Raw genomic sequence first — 19,182 nt, 5'->3', positions numbered from 1 at the left:
GCCAGTGATGAAATGTCTGCCTGGTAGGAAACACATGGGATTGAAACTCTCTCACCTTACCTTCCTGTGCTTCCTGCACTGGTTCCTAGGGGTAATTAGTGGAAATTTCTGTGAGGGTTGTGATACCACCCATTGTGTTCTTATAAAATTTTATGTAAACCAGCCATGCCCATTCCCATAAAATAAAGAAATAAAGACCCTGATTTGAGGTGGAAGTAACATGCATACATTGATTCAACAAAATACCCAATCAAAACAGCTAAAGGAAGGGTTTGTTTGAGCTCATGCTTTGAAAGTGTAGACCAGCAATTCTCAATGTGTGGGCCGAGAACCCTTTGGGGGTTGAATGACCCTTTCACAGGGGTCGACGAGGACCATTGGAAAACACAGATATTTACATTATGATTCTTAACAGTAGCAAAATTACAGTTATAAAGTAGCAACAAAAAAGTTTTATCATTAGGAGTCACCATAGCATGAGGAACTGTATTAAAGGGTCACAGCATTAGGAAGATTGAGAGCAAAGAAGTCATGGCAGCATGAGCATGAAACAGCTGATCACATTGCATCCATAGTCGAGGATCAGAGAGAGATTAAAGCAGGTATTGTACACACCCTCTTTTATATTCAATCCAGGGCCCCAGCCCATGGGATGCTGCTGCCTTTCCACCTCAGTTAAGCCAATCTAGAAACTCCCTCTAAGCCATGCCCAGAGGCTTGTCTTCTAGGTGATTTCAGATTCTGTCAAGTTGACAGTCAGGATTGACTGTCACCCTGAATCTATTTCAAGGGTTAAGTCTTGGCTTCCTTGTGTACTAAGTATGACAATGATATTTTGTCATGCCCAAAGATCACCAAGCCCTTCCTTGTTCCTCCCTCCCATAATCAACCTCTGCTTTGCCTTCTCTCTGGATTCCTGGGCTTTTTCTAGAATGGCCTTACAAAGATGGCTTCATGTAAGTTCTTTTGCCCTTTCTCATTTATCTGTTCCTACAAATTGGCATATGACGTTGATTGCTTAATAGCTCTGTGGCTTTGTCTGATTTTCATCCTTCCTGCTTCCCTTGAAGACGCCCTGTCCCCTTTGAATAAAACTCAGAAAGACTGATTCTGCCTCCACCCACAGCTGAAGACTTTAGCTTGCACCCACTCAGGCCCAGCCTACACACCATTGCCAGATGAATCTCACAAGCACATCTCCGATCATGTCACTTGCCTGCACACAAACCTGCCCCCTCTCCTGCTTGCAAATGAAGCACAGAGGCTCAGGCTGGCTTGACTGCCTCCTCCAGTTGGAGGAGGGCCCACCTGCTTTTCTTTCCAACTTCTCCTAATGCTACCCTGGTGTCCTTGAGAAACTCAGCTAAACCTTGGCTCCCACACCACGTTGATACAGCATTCCTTCCCCAACGCCTATCATGGGAACACGTGTGTTCTCCAAGGCCTAGCTACACTCTGTCTTTCCGTAGTCCCTTTTGTCAATGTCAGTAACCAAGGACAGCTATCCCTACCTCACTCCCCGTGCCCTATGTTGCCTCTCTTCTAATTCCAATTAAAAGTTATATACTTGTATGTTGCTCCCTCACCACCGGCTACAAGGATCGGTGTCCTGAAGGGAACACCTGAAAGCCCTGCCACAATGTCTCCGAAATAGCAGCAAATCAACAGACTCAATGAATGGATCCAAGAAAGCAATGATGCTGACCCCGAAATGGCCAAGGATGTTGACTGTCACCAGACCTCGGCCTCACTTCCCACAGATCTCCCTGCTCTGAAAAATCAGTGTTGTCTGGACTTAGGGCTAGCTTTCCCCCCTCACCCCCTGCTTCCCCACTTTACCAGGCAAAGTGTTAATTAAGCCTGATCTGTAGGAAAGCCAAAGCCAGTTCCCACAGAAAACAAAAGAAGGGGCTAACAAGTGTTTGTTTCTTGAATTTGTTTATTCCCTGCCATGTACGTGTCTAACTTTTAAATGGTCACCTAGTTTCCATTGCTCACATATTATTACAAATGCTGAAGGTTAATCTATTTTAAGATTTTTATGGTATGCCACAAAAATTAAAGTTCCTCGTTAAACAGATTTTAGGGCAAACTTTTAAAAGTGTCTACTGAGAAATGATTACTTTTATGACATTAGAAATAGACTTAGTATTTGTATTATTACATGGTTGAACATGCATATCTAGGTCTATAAGAAAGTCGAAAGGACTGGACGGTAAGTTACTGGACTTCATAATACTTTATAGTGCTCTGAATTGGTGATTCTCAGACTTTGGGGTATTAAGCCCCTTTATACTCATAAAATTAGATATTGGTTATATGTATAAGTATTTTTATATAAGAAATTATAATCAATATTAAACTCTTGGTTTGGGCAGAATGAAACCCAAGAGGCTGCCTTGCACATGCTTGGCAGATGCTCTGCCACTGAGCTACATCCTCTGTTCAACTTACATATTAAAACAATAATAAACTCATCCTATGTTATCCTAAATAGTATCTTCGAAAGATAAATGTTTTCCAAATCAAAAGACTTCAGTGAGAAGAGTAAAGATTTGTTGCTGTTTAATCCTTAAAATACGGGACTTAATTCGAGAGGCAGCTGGATGCTGCCTCTGCCTCTACATTCCTTCAGTGCTATCTTGACATGTCTTACTTTAGTTGAGATATATGAAGAAAACTTCATCTCTCACAAGTATGAGGTTGGAGGAGAATTTCAATGGCCTTTTACAATAATTACAGAATTTGAAATTCTTTTCTGCTCATGACAAGATTCATCAAGTTTCAATTTCCTTGTAAAATAATATTTTATTATACTTTTTTGGGGGGTGGTCAGAGGACAACTTGCAGGAGTCATTTCTCTCTTTCCACCATGTGGGTCCTAGGGATGGAACTCAGGTCATCAAGCTTGGCAGCAAGCACGACTTTACCCACTGAGCCATCTTGCTGGCCCAAGTAGTAGTTTCTTAAAGACTGTTCCAAATGTGAAATCTGAAACCATATTGATGGTCCTTTTGTACCCTGATCTATTGAAATCCAATGCTATAACCTGGACTTGGATTGACACTTATAGTCAGAAATGATTTTTGTGAAGTTGCACACTGATTATTTGAAAAACACTAGCAGTGTGTGTGTGTGTGTGTGTGTGTGTGTGTGTGTGTGCCTGCCTATGTCTGAATCCCCAATACTGACACATTTTATTAAACCACATAAAGTCCTGTATCTTGATATCACTGCCAAGACTTCATCCAGAAGTCATCTGAGCTGGGGAAACTGTCAGTCTCACTGTGGCAGGTACAAGTTTCCCCAAGTTCATTGGCAACGGATACCATCAGTTGTTTTCTTTGAAATGACAAGCTGTTCACTTAGTTCGTTTCTGAGAAAATTTCTTCTAAATAGCTATGTCTGAGAAACCGCAGCCTGTCAGAGCTTCTTTCTAGAAAAAGAAAAATAGCGTTCCGTGAAAAAAGGTGCTAGGTGAGCTTGTAACACAACTGAACCAGAACGTTCCCGAAGGTTATGGCCATCCCTTGATGTGCGTTATCCATCCAACACTTCCTCCACATTCATTGTGCAGAATATTCAAAGATGCAGTCTCAGGTTGTGATTTAATAAAAGTCCCATATATTAGCACACATGGCATTGTAGGTGGATGGACGTCTTCTTTGTACTGAGGATGCTTTGACGCAAAACCAGCTCCGCAGTTTTCTTTCTCTTGCTGCGATGCTCCGTGCTGAAGAATGTGCTTACTACACTTTGGAGCCAGTGTCTGCTTTGTGCTATGGCATCAGCACTTTTACTGTGCAAATGTCAGTACAGTGGCAAAAGCAAATAACGCCTTCGTGATGTTGTAGAAAGAGTTGAGACTTCGTGGGCCTCCTGAAAAGGGCCTCAAAATCCCCCAGGGCTCAGCCAAGCTCCTTTCAAAAACTCTACCTTCCTGACACAAGGTGGGCCTGGCAGACCTGCACCAGAGAATCTTCTGGGAGCTGGTCAGAAAAGCAGCTGCTTGGTTATCTCCATGGACTTAAACAGACTGAAGGGTGTGTGTGTGTGTGTGTGTGTGTGTGTGTGTGTGTGTGTGTGTGTGTGTATAGTGCATTGAGGGGAATGCACTTGTGGAGGCCAGAGGGCAATCGCAGGTATCATTCCATCCACCTTGTTATTTGAAAAAAGGTTTTTCATTCAGCCTGGAGCTCTCCTAGTAGGCTAGACTGGCTGACCAGCAAGCCCCGGGGATCTGCTCTCTACCTACCCAGCACTGAAATTATAAAACCCCACCTCACATTTTTAATCAACTCAAGTTCTCATGGTTGAGCAGCAAGAACTTTACTGCCTGAGCTCTCTAGCCCCTAGACAGAGTTCTGCATGGTAAAGTCTGCCGGCCACTGTTCTGCAGTAGAGCCTTGAAGGCTCTTCTTGTAAAGGATCTGATGTAATATCCATGGCCAACCACTCAGCTCTGCCTCCGGAACTTGACTGAAATGAATGTGGGTGGCCATGTGCTAATAAAACTTTATTTATGGATACACAAGTTTGAATTTCATATACTTCCCATATGTCACAAAATATTTTTTCAAGCCTCCTCTTTCCCCATTTAGATAAGATTGGGCTCACTTAAGGGTAGTATGAACACAGAATAAAGGACTAGCCCAAACTGGCCTTGAACTTGTGATCTTACTGCCTCATCCTCTTTGGCATTTTGTTTCTGTCATGTACTACCACAACTGGCTAACTATCTAAAAACGTAAAAATCATTCTCCATTTGTAGCTATAAGGAGAGCAAGCCAGATTTGCCCCATGGACCACTTTGTTGATCTGTGTTCTGTATCCTTGGTTTTCTATTGAAATCTCCAGGCAAGCATAAAGACTTGAACAACAAACTCTAGTTTCTGAACATTACCTATACTTATCAACTGGAAATTCCAATCTAATCAATCCAGGTCAGTGGAACTTAGACATCAGAATTCCCATATATTTCTACTGTGCATTTTTTTTTTAAAAAAACAAAGTGAATTTTATCTTAAATATTACTTTTTTAAAAAAATTAGAATTTGAGGACTGAAGAGATGACTCAGCAGTTAAAAGCATTTGCTGCTCTTTCAGAGGACCCGAGTCTCGTTCCTAAGCATACACATCAGGCAGCCCACAGCTACCTATAGTACAACAACTACCTGTAACTCCAGCTGCTGGAATCAGATGCCTCTAGTCTCCATGGAGCACCTGCACTCACATGCACATACCCACACAGGCACACACACAGACACATAATTTAAAAAAAAAAAAAAAATTTAGACAGCTGGTGACAAAGTCAAATCCTAAGACCAAGGTTGTGCATTGTAACCTCAGAGCAGGGTTCTTCACCCTTAGCATCAAATGCAAGCACCATCCTCTGAGCATAATTGACCCCAAACTATCTCCAGACATTGCCCGGTGTCTCCTGAGGAGCATGATGGCCCCTGGTTGAGAACCAGTGCTCTAAATACTGTAATTTTTTGTTTATAGTATCTCAGACATTCTCCTCTTGGACTATATTGACATTGGAGTCCTGATAAGTCTTTGTCGTGAGAATCTGTCTTGCATGTTGTACAGTATTAGCAATATCCCTGACCTATACCCACTAGATACCCATAGCATCCTTTACCCCAGTTGTGACAACCAAAAATATCAATAAACTTTGTCAGATGTCCTCACGGGGCACAATCATCCCCTCTTAAGAACGCTACTTAGCATCCAGGAGGTTTCTGTCATTTACTTCAGAGGGTTTTTAGCTGCTTCTGTTTCCCTGTAGCGGTGGCCTGAACATTGTGAAAGCTCCTTTCCTTTTGAATTTTGTCACCCATTAGAGGGGCAGGGCATGCCCTGAGTAGAGGGGAGCGTGGTGTATGCATGTGTGTGACATTCATTCCCTGGGGAAGAATCTGAGCCCTTGTTCCCGCTGGCCCTCCTTCTGAGCCAGCATTAAATCTGCAGCCAAGATCACGGATGACTTGGGCAAATCACTTGGCCATTATGAACTCACAGCCATGGCAACGGCCATCCGCAAGCCCGAGGACAAAAGGTGTTTTATTCTGTTGTTCTGCACAAAAGGTTCTAGGGATGCTGGGGACAAAATGGCCATTGACAGTTGGAGGCATTGATGTGTACTTTTTTCTCCTTACTATGTGGTTTATATTTAAACTGTCTTAGGCTAATACACACTGGAGCTTTTGTGTGACTCAAACCTAAAACTATCTTTACACAGAGACCAGCTAAATGAAGGCTTAAGATATTAGCTCAAAAGAAATTTGGGGGTTTGGCGAGAGAGACTGAGAATTACTAGTAAAAATATGTTTGAAACCCTGGCATTGATTTTCTTTCATTTTAATATAAGATCACAGCCATAAGAACAAGGGGCGGGGAGTGCTTTTCTTGTCCCTCTGGTTTGTGGTAACTAATATTGTGAATTCTGGTTTGAAGCTTGGGAAAATTCAAGTCTGTGGGTTTGCAAGTGTTCTGAAGCAAAACATTACTCTTCCTTAATGAGCATTGGCTTTAGCAATCCGGTGCTCTGCTGATAGGGAATGCCACCCCCATACTTCAAAACATCGCTTGCCTGGGACTTCTTACCCTGGAGCTAGACCGAACCTGAGAGAGACCCACTTCCTTTGCCAGTATGCACACCTGGCACCTCGGTGGGGGTGAGAGGTGCATGTAAGTCAACTTTCTCCCGTGGTCCCATATCTATTTCCTCAGCCCCTGCCCACATCAGGGTAAAAGATATTTTTAATGTGAGAAGTGCTGAGGTTGTCAAGGCTTTCTTGTCTCTGAGAAAACACTGTAGCTGCAATTGTTCAAGACAGCAGAACAGTTTGGAACATTTTGTTTCTCTTCCTTAGCCCCCAAACTAGCGATTTGGTTTGCAAGTGGCTAGAATGTTGTGGTTGAATCCCAGGGGACCTCCACTTTTCAGGGGATAAAATGGCAAGCACTGTGTGAAAGTAGGTGTTTCACTTGGCCTCAGGATGCCACATCTGATCCTGGGAAGATGGGCCAGCTACCTAGAGTGGCTTCTCCAACCTGTGCATACCACTCCAGGAAGGGGGGGGGGTGCTCGTTATGGCACAGTACACACTTAGCTGGTGGGTAGAGACCACACCCAAGATTCTGCATAGCCACAGCTGCTCCTCCCAGAACCACCCTGTGCAAGGCACTTCCAAATACCACATGCCTCCTCCCTCTCCCTCTGCTCTCTGATCTCGTATCACTTCTTGGCTTTGGGGCTAAGAGCAAATGGACACATAATGCAGCCTGGACGGGCTTTGAATTCACACTTCTACCTCAGCTTCCAGAGTTGCTGGCATTAGAGATGTTCACTGCCGGGCCCAGCTCATATGTCTTCTTGACCCCTGGAAGTTTCTGTTGCTGTCCAGGAGAAGCTGTTGGCTCCAGGTTGAGCCGTGCTGAGCTGCAAGCTCACACGTTTCCTCTCATCAGCCAGAGTCATCTTGTACAACCCCTCTCTGTTTCCCGGCTTTAGAATGTTTAATGGCTTTGCATGATTCTGGGGATGCATTCGTCGACACAGACAAGCAGCCGATACCTCAAAGTGATAGTTCATTCTAGAGCCAAATATGAGTAACCATGTCCCAGGAACACAGACAGATTCAGACCCCTAAATACCACGTTCCAACATGGCAATAGTTTTCATGAAAGCAAAGAACGTTCATAAACCAAAGGATTTAAAAAAAAAAAAAGAAAACATGGGTGAGAACATCAGATAAACAGATTGCAGAAAGCGAGGAAATTGATGCTGCAGGTCTGGAAGCTATCTGATGGCATTCTTGGCCCTTTGGGTTGGTAAAGACTAGAGTCTATTTGTATATTCCAAAAGGAGCTACCTAGTAAATCATAAAGATGAGTGTTATAGCAAACACAGAGGAGGGCAGTGATGGTCTGTAAGAGGGCTAAAGGTAGACCAAGATTATTTGGTTCAGGACCTGCAACATTCCAGGTCTCTACAATCAGGGAAAACCTAATCAATCAGTCAGTAGAATCTTTTTCTGGGGGTGGGGTGGGTAGAGGGCTGTTGAGACAAGGTCTCACTCTGTAAACCCCTGGCTGTCCTGGAACTTACTCTGTAGCCCAGGCTGACCTTGAACTCACAGAGATCCACCTGCCTCTGCCTCCCAAGTGCTGCAATTAAAGGAGTGTGCCACCACACTCAGCAGAAATCTTTTAACATACTCCAGAATTAGTCAAGTGACCTGACAAACCCTACATGATCAAGCACCTATAGACCTTCATGCCTTCACCCCTCCGCCCTCTCATTGAACTGTTTCTAGCTTCTTTCGCCCTTCAGGTGGCCTTTGAATGTGATTCCTTCATGTTCTTCTCACTGCCTGGATCACTCTTCCTCCCCATCTTTTCCTCACTTTGCCTAATTCACACTCCAATGTAAGCTCAGATCACCTGATCACCTGATCACCCCCTGAAACCTGAGCTGCCCCACTCTTCATTTGCCTCACATTTGTTCATTTAAAATAGTTTAGTAACCCTCCTCACACTCCATAAACTGCAGACTTCAACAGAGCATAGATCCCACATATCTTAGCTCATCGTTGTGTCCCCAGCACCTAGCGTAGGACACCAAAGGCATTCATCCACTCTTTGAAAGGCATTGGAATGACTGGCCATCCTTTCTTTTGTCCAGAATCCTGCCTCACAGCAGCTCCAATAAATAAGACTATCTTCCAAAAGGCTCCAACACTTGTAATAATGGTTAAGGGAGGGGACTTCTTTAAGTTTAAGTGAAAACCAAGCTGTGCCTTCACATAGACCTATACTGTCATAGCTGCTTCTTCAATATGATTGAAAAATTATATCATTAGCCAAGGATAGTTCTTCATAGACTGTTGTCTATTATCTTTATATGTGTATTATTTCATACACTCTGTCCAGTTTTCTTGTTTCAGGCAGGAAGTTAATTTTGGTCTTTGTTCTTCCTCCATCTTGGAGGAAAGCAAGAACTGTTTTGTGAAGTTAGATTTCATTATGGTGGAATTTGGCATGTCATAGAAGAAAGCAGCTGGAACTGGCCCAGTAGGAAACTTGTATCAGGGTAGCTGATCTCAAAGTTGAGCTTCCATGAGTGTTGAGGGCTTCTACAGTGATACAGACACAGTGGAGCGCAATCCACCTGTGGGTAACTGGATATTCACCACACAAGGAATTTTAGCTCTAAATTTAGATAACTGGCCAACAAAGCTAAAATAAGCTCTGGGTCCACCTGGCAGTAGTATTTCTTAACCAGTTTTTTTCCTATGTTACATATCACAAGCTTCTAATTATATTGTCTGATAGGGTCTGTAAGAGTTGTATGTGTGTGTATAGAATGAAGATGACCAGCATGTGGTTTCTGTTCTGGAGGAGTCACGGTTACCAGTCACAAATGAAGCCATCTGCTGGAAAATGTATGTTGGTCAAGACTGGCACTCACTGATGTGGTTGTGATTTCCCCAAGTTCCTGAATGCCTGGTTTCCCCTGCTGTTACCAGACTAGATCCACAACACACGGTGTATGGTGTCTGTGAGAGCGAGAAGTTGCAGAGCAACGTTAGCCTTGATCAAGTGCTGAATTTGGGACTGGACGGCATTGTTCTCTTAACCCCACTTGTGTTTTTGAGCCTGGGAGCAGCTGTGCTAGTTCCTTTGAAAAAAAGGCAGAATACTCTAACCCTCTGGATAAAAGAGCCTTTCAGAACAGCCACTGTGGATTGGGAAGGATGTGTTCCATTGTTAAGGGCTGAATGAATGTGCTACACTGTAACACTTAACCCTAACTCCAAATGACAAGAAAAGATATGGGTTGTTAAAAATACACATGCACCCAAAATATCCGGAAATGAATGAGCCCTTTATCAGGTTATATATCATGGTCATCACATGAGGGAGGGAGGCATTGCTGCACTCACATGAGGGAGGGAGGCATTGCTGCACGAAGCCGTCCTGCCCCATCTCCAGTCTGAATCCCATGCCCTCTGGCGCCCCTCCCTCTTCTCTGCTTTTCTCCACTGGTCCTCTGATAGTCTGTGTCCTGTCCCTCATTATGCTACCAGCTATGGCTATGCACCCCTGGATAGCCATGAATGTGCTTCAACACAAAATAATAAAAGTTGCCAAAAACATGAGGGTTTTTTTTTTTAGTTTATTTTGTGATTCAATTGTGCAGTTCTTGAGTGAGAGCTTTGTAAATGCCAGTGTTGTATTGCAGTGTTAAAAGGGTGGACATGCCTGAGTGAAGTCTATTCTTTGATGCAGCATCAGACTGATTTTGAAGGTGAAAGCATCTTATTTCAGATGTGTGTACCTGGTGCTAACCCAGTAGATCTTCAAAGGTACCCAATGAATGAAATCCAAGGTGATTTCATCGGGTTCAGTTAGAACCCAGTTCATATTACAGACGAGCAAATAAATGGTAAGTCTGAATTTTGTGATAATAAAACATTGTGAATGTACAACATCCATTATGGCAGCCGCTAGCTCCAGTGGTTGGTTACCCAGGGAAAGTGGCCAGTGTTGCTGAGGAAATGAAGTTTTCTTTTTACTTTGTCTTAAATAACTTAAATTTCAATAGTCACATGTGCCAGTGACTACTTGATCAGATGGCACAGTCCTGGAGCCCCACGGCTGTTTAATAAAGATCAGATACACCAGCAAGCATCCATCTTGTTCTTCATATTATTACAGAAACTGAGAATAGGAGGAGGTTGATAATGATCCAAAACACACTGGTCTATCTTTTCTTTATCTTTCGGGACAGATCAAGGCCAAGGATGTATTTCTCTTAATTTAGGAGCCTGGGGAGAATTTGGACTTTAGTTGCATCCCTTCCACTCAGTCCCCAGAAAGCCATGTGGCCAAAAAAAAAAAAAAAAAAAAGCAAAACAAACAAACAAACAAAAAAAAAAACTGAGTTCCAACATCCATGTCCGCAAAGCTCTGTAAGGAATTAACTTGCTAATGAACTTGGAACCATTTTGTGCACTGGTTCTTTTATGAGGTTTTTCCCATCTGAGTTAGACCTTCCTGGATAATGCTGGCCATCTTTTTGAAACAAGAGGATGCACAGGCTCCTTGGGAAACCCTGCTATTTTGCATTTTCTGATGAGCTAAAAAGCAGTTTCGGAAAGCCGAGAATCCAGTGGCTTTCTTTGGTAGAGTGAAATGAACATTACCTTCACATGGGATGCTCGTCTGAGGAAAGTTCATCACTGGTTTGACTGCTGGCTTTGCAATCCCTGACTCCTATGAAGACCGTTTGAGGGAAAGCCTTTTAAGTGGCTTAGTGTGCTTACCCGGAGCTAATGAATTGCCCTTGATTGCTGTTAAGGATGTAATGCATTTAAAGTTGGATTTTCCCTGACAGGCCATTTACTGGAGGGTCTGGATAATATAAACATGGATGGGATGTCAGGAGAGTTACAGACATTAATTATCCCCAAGGCCAGCACTGTGATAATTGGAAGATAAATGTCTTTAAACTAAAAAATGTCACCTGACTGTGGAGGTCAGGCAGGCCTTTATGGACATTTCAAGGAAAAGGTTCTTTAAAACGTAGATAAAGGGGCTGGATAGCTTGCCCAGTGGTTAAGAGCACTTCTTGCTGCAAAGGGCCTGGGTTCAATTCCCAGTGCCTACAAGGAAGCTCACTACCTCATCGACATGAGGCATGCATAGAGTGCACAGCCGGACAGACTTGCAGGTAAAACACTCATACACATAACATAATAATAAAATAAAATAAAAGCCTCATCTCCTCTACACCAAGTGTGAAGTCTAGCTCTGTCTCCTTCATTTCACTTCATGGAGTTTCATTTTGTCCTTTGCCTTCCCTCTTCTGTTTCTTTCCCCCTTCAACTATTTAACTGTCACCTACTGGGGTTGAGTTCTGACTCTAAGCATGTGGCATGTGTATTAAGATGAAAGCTGGGCAAGAGGAGGAGGAGAAGGAGGAGGAGGAGGACTGTAAATGAATTGCTTGTGTGGGGTTGGAGAGGGGCCGTTTCTATTAAACAGCTGAGGTAATTTCTGTTATCATTTTAAAGCAAACTTGGGTGGACCCACTTGGGTGAATGTTGGTGACTGGGTACTTCAGTACCTTAGAGGCCCTTCCCCAAATGATCCCCTTGGTATTTTTCCAAACTGGCTACAGTCTAATTACCACATTGGATTCTTCCAGTCTCCCCGGACATCAAGGGCTTGAGGAAAGCCATCGGGGGCTACAGCAGTAGAGGTATTTGAAACCCCAGAAGGCTGGGTTTAGAGAAAGCCAGACTGTGGCTTTTCTTCATGGCGCCACAGTGGCCCTGCAGTCCTCTCTTCGTCTTATCAGTGGCATGAGTGCTCCCTATTGTCATTTGGGCAGATGCCCCTCTGCCTCACAGTCAGTCAGGAAGCTCTGGACTTAGGTTACATCTCATGACTGACAGTTGATGGCTGTCACTCACGACCTTTGGAGACTCTGGATTACAGCTAAGCTACACTCCCCTTAGGAGTGCCAGAGTCCTCACTCACAGACTGTGAGACCGTGGGAACTGCCCCTGTGGTCCTTGGAATGTTCACATATTAGTCATAGAGCTGAGAAGGGCGATGGATAGAAATTTATGTGCTCATGGTAGTGTTCATGAAACATGAAAACCAGAGGCATTCCTGCCCATCATGGCCTCCTTTTTCTCCTTTGGTCTAGGTTGCTTCGAATGCTGCATCAAGTGTCTGGGAGGAGTTCCCTATGCCTCCCTGGTGGCCACCATCCTATGCTTCTCGGGAGTGGCCTTGTTCTGTGGCTGTGGGCATGTGGCTCTCGCGGGCACCGTGGCAATTCTTGAGCAACACTTCTCTACCAACACCAGTGACCACGCCTTGCTGAGTGAAGTGTGAGTATCCCTTGCCTTTACAAATAAGATTTCAGATGCAGCCGCCTCAGTGTTTTTTGTCAGACTGCCCTGTCCTTCAATAGAAAATGAACACCTTTGATTAAAGCTTGCTATATTCAGATAGAAAAAGGTCTACGAGGGAGGGGGATGTAGCGAGTTGGTAGAGTACATGCCATCCATGCACAAAAGCCTGAGATCCAGCTCCAGCTCCAGCGCTGCATAGAATGGCTATGCCTGTATTCCCAGCACTCGGGAGGTAGAAGCAGAAGGATCAAAAGTTCAAGTTCATGATCATATTTAATTGTAATGACACAAGAAATTATAGGAGAATTTTTTTTTTAATATTAAAAGTTCAAAGTCAGCCGGGCAGTGGTGGCACATGCCTTTAATCCCAGCACTCAGGAGGCAGAGGCAGGCAGATCTTTGTGAGTTCGAGGCCAGCCTGGTCTACAAAGCGAAATCCAGGAAAGGCGCAAAGCTACACAGAGAAACCCTGTCTGGAAAAACCAAAAAAAAAAAAAAAAAAAAAAAAAAAAAAGTTCAAAGTCAGCTGTGCGGTGGTAGTGCACACCTTTAAGGCCAGCACTTGAGAGGCAGAGGCAGGCGGATCTCAGTGAGTTCAAGGCCAGCATTATTGATTCCCCAGGGTCCAAGGAGTCTTTGTTATGTCCGGTGCGGGATATCAGGGAAAAAAAATCTTCTTACACTATGTTCTTACGTCTGTTAACTTTATTCCTCTAAGACAAAATTACATCAATTCAGCTACAGTTCCACCAGGCATTCAAGGCAGGAGTAACTCTAGACATACCAAGCTCTATATCCGTCTACTCTATTTCTCTGGGATGAAATCCTGTCTCCATAACTGCAGTTCCATCCAGCTCCCCAGCTCATAGTCCCGCTAACGACTAACTCCTATGCTTCCAGCCTCATCTTCATCCTCTGTATCCTCTTTCTTCATCTCTGCTACTCTCTACTCCTGGCCCTCAGAAAACTCTACTCGAGATCTGCTTACCCTAGTCCATGGAACTTCTGTCATCCTCTCTTCTCTCTCGCCATGCTGTTCTGTCTCTGTCCACAGAAAATACCTGCCTTTTCTTTCCCTGGGCACCTTTTGTTCCCTGCCTCCTCAGGAATGTTGTTTTACCTCTCACCTTGATATGTAAAAACCTCTTTTGTTCTCAAAGTGCTCTGGAGAACAACTAGGCCTCCTCAAGGCCAGGGGATGGTCTGAGCTTCATTAGCACAGGAAACAAAGCTATGGGTCTCCTGCCAGCCTGTCTCCTAAGCTCAGCGGGGCAGTTAGTAACTTAGGTTCAGCAGGTCTGGGGAGCTGAACTGTTTACCAATTGGTCTGGGCACACAAGGATTTCATAGCAGAAGACAGCTGGAATATTAAAGGCTGGGTAACACCAAATATTCATAATACATGGCTTTGCCTTTTGACAGACCCTTGGCCGGTCAAAGTTCAGCTTTAATACACAGCTGAATCTCTATGATATATTCTTGCGGCCCACAAGACAGCATGGTCTACAAAGTGAGTTCTAGGACAGCCAGGAATGTCACACAGAGAAACTCCCCTCAAAAAAAGTTCAAAGTCATAGCAAATTTGCGGTCTGGAATATGGAACCCTGTTTCATGAAATAGAAAGGAAATGGCGCAGTGCGGGGCAGTGCGGGGGGGGGGGGGGGGGGGGGAATGGGCATCCATGATACAACAAAAAAGAAAAGACCAAGAATGTAGTGGGTATTTGAGACCCTGGGTGGAATCTCATTTACACATGACAAGGTGTACATACCCCACAGAGTAGCGGTAGATGTGAGGACTGTAACACAGTGAGTGACAGGCTGATGCTGTAGAGCACCTTACCAGACTGTTATCATTGTTCCCAAGTCACAAGAATCCTCTAGTTTACCCTTGGAATGGCACCTCTATGGAGGACTCACTCAAGCCTAAGTCGACAGGAACAGTATTTTTACATCAATTCTTCTGGCAGGGGAACTCAGGCCAGAGCATCCCAATGCAGCAAAGAGCAAGGTCTGGAAACATAGCCCTGGCCCTCTGTCTTCCTACTCCGGCATGATTCTCAGTTGAAGCTCAACAGTTGGCAAACTTGATCTCCTAACTTCAAGCCCCACTGCTATGTGTACGTGCTTCAAGTAGCTTCCCCTCGCTCGATTCCTTGGGCCTTTTTCGTTTTAGTTCTCAAGTTTCAGTGTTTATGGGTTGTAATTGTGAAGAAACATCACCATCAGAGTGGAAAAGACACAAATAGCTATTTGTGGAATCCTGATGAAATGGCTTTTGGGTTGGATGTTAAGGGTCATGCTATGGCCCTGACTACCCGGGGACTTGAGGTGATCTTCCTGCTTCTGCCTCCCAAGTGCTGGGATTACAGGTGTCAATTACCATGCCTGACAAAAATCGCATTTTAAAATCTGTTCACAAATGACATCTAAAGAGATGAGCAAGGCCGAGAAAGCTGTAATGGAGGAATCAACCTGTACAAATGTGGGGAGCAAATGCATGTGCAGAGGCCTGGCGACATAGCCTGATCAGTAGCATGCTTGCCTAATATGTATGAAGCTCTGGGTTGGATTTGAAGCACTGCATACACTGGGTACACACACCTGTAGGTGCACACACCTGTAGGTGCACACACCTGTAGGTGCACACACCTGTAGGTGCACACACCTGTAGCCCTAGTGCTCAAGCAGGTAGAGGACCAGAAGCTTAAAGTCATCCTCAGTGTTGATGCAAAAATATGTATTGGAGCCAGATGAGAGTGAGCATGGCCCAAGAACACAGATTTAGGTCACCCCAAATTCCATGTTCCAACACAAAGCAGTTTCATGTTTTTATAGTAACAATTTAAAAAGGCCACAAATCAAGACATTCTTCAAATGCATTGATGGAAACATCACAGAGGCAGGTTCCAGCAAAGCGGGAAACCTCTATTGATGGCTCAGATACTATTTGATGAAACTTGTAGCTTTTGGTTGGTGTTCCACTAAGTTAATACAAAGGGTTTGGTATCTGTTAGTTCCAGGATGTTAGGTCTGACACAGAGGTGGACAAAGAATGGCTATTTAGGGGGTTAAAGATAGCCCAAGCTCATATACCCAAGGAATGCTCAATCATACCACAAGGGCACATGCTCAGCTATGCTCATAACAGCATTATTTGTAATAGCCAGAACCCGGAAACAACCTAGATGCCCTTCAACTGAGGAATGGATAAATAAAATGTGGTACATATACACAATGGAATACTACTCAGCAGAGAAAAACAATGACATCATGAGGTTTGCAGGCAAATGGATGGATCTAGAAAAAATCATCCTGAGTGAGGTAACCCAGACTCAGAAAGACAAACATGGTATGTACTCACTCATAGGTGGATACTAGATATAAAGCAAAGGATGACTAGACTGCTACCCACAACTCCAGGGAGGCTACCTAGTAAAGAGGACCCTAAGAAAGACACAGGGATAGCCCAGTGACAGAGAAATGGACAAGATCTACATGAGCAAACTGGACATGGGGGCGGGGTAATGAAGGGCAAGGATGGGGGAGAGCTTAGGGGAGCAGGAGATCCCAGCTGGATCAAGAACAGAAAGGAAGAACAAGGAAGAGATACCATGATAAATGAAGAGCCCATGGGAACAGGATGAAGCAAAGTGCTAGAGAGGTCCCCAGAAATCCACAAAGATACCTCCACGAGAGACTACTGGTAATGGTTGAGAGAGCCTGAACTGACCTACTCTGGTGATTGGATGGCCGAACATCCTAACTGTTGTGATAGAACTCTCATCCAATGACTGATGGAAGCAGATACAGAGATCCACGGCCAGGCCCCAGGTGGAGCTCCAGGAGTCCAATCGGCGAGAGAGAGGAGGGATTTTATGAGCAAGAGATATCAATACCATGATTGGAAAAAGCACAGGGACAAATAGCCAAACTAGTGGAAACACATGAACTGTGAACCAATAGCTGAGGAGCCCCCATGGAACTGGATCAGGCCCTTTGGATAAGTGAGACAGTCCATTAGCTTGAACTATTTAGGAGGCCCCCAGGCAGTAGGACCTGGACCTGTCCTTAGTGCATGAGCTGGCTTTTTGGAACCTGGGGCCTATGCTGGGACACTTGGCTCAGCCTAGGTGAAGGGAGGAGGGAACTGGACCTGCCTCACCTGAATCTACCAGGCTGAGCTGAATCCCCAGGGGAGTTCTTGCCTTGGAGGAGGTGGGAATGGGGGTGGGGGGTGGGAGGAGGGCGGGGTGGGAGGAGGGAGGACAGGGGAATCCGTGGCAAATATGTAAAAATTAAATAATTATAAAATTAAAAAAAAAGATAGCCCAAGCTAAATTGTAATTAGGCTCTGGACCTGTCCACAGTCATTAATTACTAACCAGTTAATAGGCCTTGTAGAAGTTTCAGTTTGAAAGTGCAGTTTCTATCTGGGAACTCTTGTTCACATCAGTTATATAGCAAGTTCAAAGCCAATCTGGGATACTTGACAGCTTGTCTTTTCTTTAAATAATAATAAAAAAAAGACAGACAGAAATATGCAAAAATAAATACCAGAAGCCTGGCGGTAGTGGCACACACCTTTAATCCGGCACTTGGGAGGCAGAGCCAGGCAGATCTCTGTGAGTTTGAGGACAGCCTGGGCTACAGAGCGAGATCCAGGACAGCTACCAAAACTACACAGAGAAACCCTGTCTCAAAAAAAAAAAAAAAAGAAAAAAAGAAAGAAAGAAAAGAAAAGAAAAAGAAAAAGAAGAGAAATACCAGAAAGGGTGTATTAACTCAATTAGTTAGTGATCTTAATCCTTGGCTCTCAAACGTCCAAGAAAATTTGCAATATGCCCATGCCTCACTGCACACCAGTTAACTAAATCTCTTGGAGGTGTGATCCAGGTACTAGCATTTTCTGAAACAACCCAGATGATTTCACTGGGAAGCCAATGCCTGACAATCTGCTTTCAAAGGACAAACTTATTTGTGACTGAACTTTCTGCAATTTACATGTAAGTTGACAATCCTATCACTTGTGTAACAAGGATCTCCACAAATTTCTCCTTAGAGATACTCGGAGGGCTGCCCTAGGTGTTTTCTCAGAATAGCATCAACCACCAAGCCTGGTGGGGAAGCATTTTGATATGTTGGAAAAAGCATGCTGCCTATTGAACCAGGGTCCAAATGCCTACTCTGGCACTGTGTAATTCTAAGTGGGTAGCTTGACACCTCAGTGTCCATGCTGCATATAAAATGGAGACACAAACCTCCATTGCACAAGACTTGATCAAAGGAAACTCTTGCCTGTTCCTTGAGAAGGTTTTCTACCTCACGCACAGGCCTACCATGAGCAGGCCTAGGCTGCTGGAATGGGCAGAGATGTCCCCGTGGGCTGCCCTATGAGCCTGCTTAGGCCACAAGAGATGCCACAGGAAGGGTTGCCTGGTGTCCCCGCTCCGCGGTGCCTCTCACATCGGCAGCCGTCTTCTTTTCACAGGATCCAGCTGATGCAGTATGTCATCTACGGCATCGCGTCCTTCTTCTTCTTGTACGGCATCATCCTGTTGGCCGAAGGCTTCTACACCACGAGTGCAGTCAAGGAACTGCACGGTGAGTTTAAAACGACTGCCTGTGGCCGATGCATCAGCGGAATGGTGAGTACTGAACTCGGCTCTTCGGCGGAGCCGGGCGTGCCTGGCTGGCTGGCTTTCTGCGTGGTGCAGCGCGGGAGCTGTTTGGAGCCATGCATGGCTGGGTTTCTGTCTACTAGGTGCAGCGGGAGCTATTCCTGGAGGGTCCTTGACACAAATACTGTTCTTACCAACATGGCCATCGGAATTTGAAAACCTCTGTGGGGTTGATAAAATGTGTGAGTGGTAGTGTTAAGCCAAATGTTTCCCTTGTTGCTTGGCTCTGTTATAGAAGAAGCTAAATCTTCAAAGGCAGGGTTAAAAACTGCTCCATCACAAAGGAAAACCATGGCATATGGTACATGTGCACGTGTATGTTGCACTGGGAATCAAACCCAGGGCCTTCTGCATGCTAGGCAGGTACTGTACTAGTGAGCTCCATCCCAGCCCTTGTACAGATTTTATACATGATATATCCCTATCAAAATGTTGCACAGACAGCTGGACATGTTGCTATTCATTGGAAGAATAGTCAGATGAAGAGAAAATATTTGGAAGTCTGAGGAAAGTACTAATGCTGAGGAAGAAACGTAAGGCATGGTGTGGGTCCTCCCAGGAGGA

The 19,182-nt window shown here is 44.5% G+C and overlaps 1 protein-coding gene across 7 annotated transcripts in view; it reads left to right on the top strand.

Moving 5' to 3' along the window:
* Gpm6b (glycoprotein M6B) overlaps window positions 1-19,182 on the top strand; it is a 154,416-nt gene that overhangs the window by 122,132 nt on the left and 13,102 nt on the right. For all 7 annotated transcript variants that reach the window (XM_028883536.2, XM_028883538.1, XM_028883539.2 and 4 more), the window contains 2 exons: window positions 12,728-12,914; window positions 18,429-18,585. In XM_028883536.2, coding sequence (XP_028739369.1) covers window positions 12,728-12,914; window positions 18,429-18,585 — 344 coding nt within the window. The remainder of the gene's footprint in view (window positions 1-12,727; window positions 12,915-18,428; window positions 18,586-19,182) is intronic.

The sequence above is a fragment of the Peromyscus leucopus genome, chromosome X (assembly GCF_004664715.2).
Source record: "Peromyscus leucopus breed LL Stock chromosome X, UCI_PerLeu_2.1, whole genome shotgun sequence".
Taxonomy (NCBI): Eukaryota; Metazoa; Chordata; class Mammalia; order Rodentia; family Cricetidae; genus Peromyscus; species Peromyscus leucopus.
This window is presented reverse-complemented; position numbering and strand designations above follow the sequence as displayed.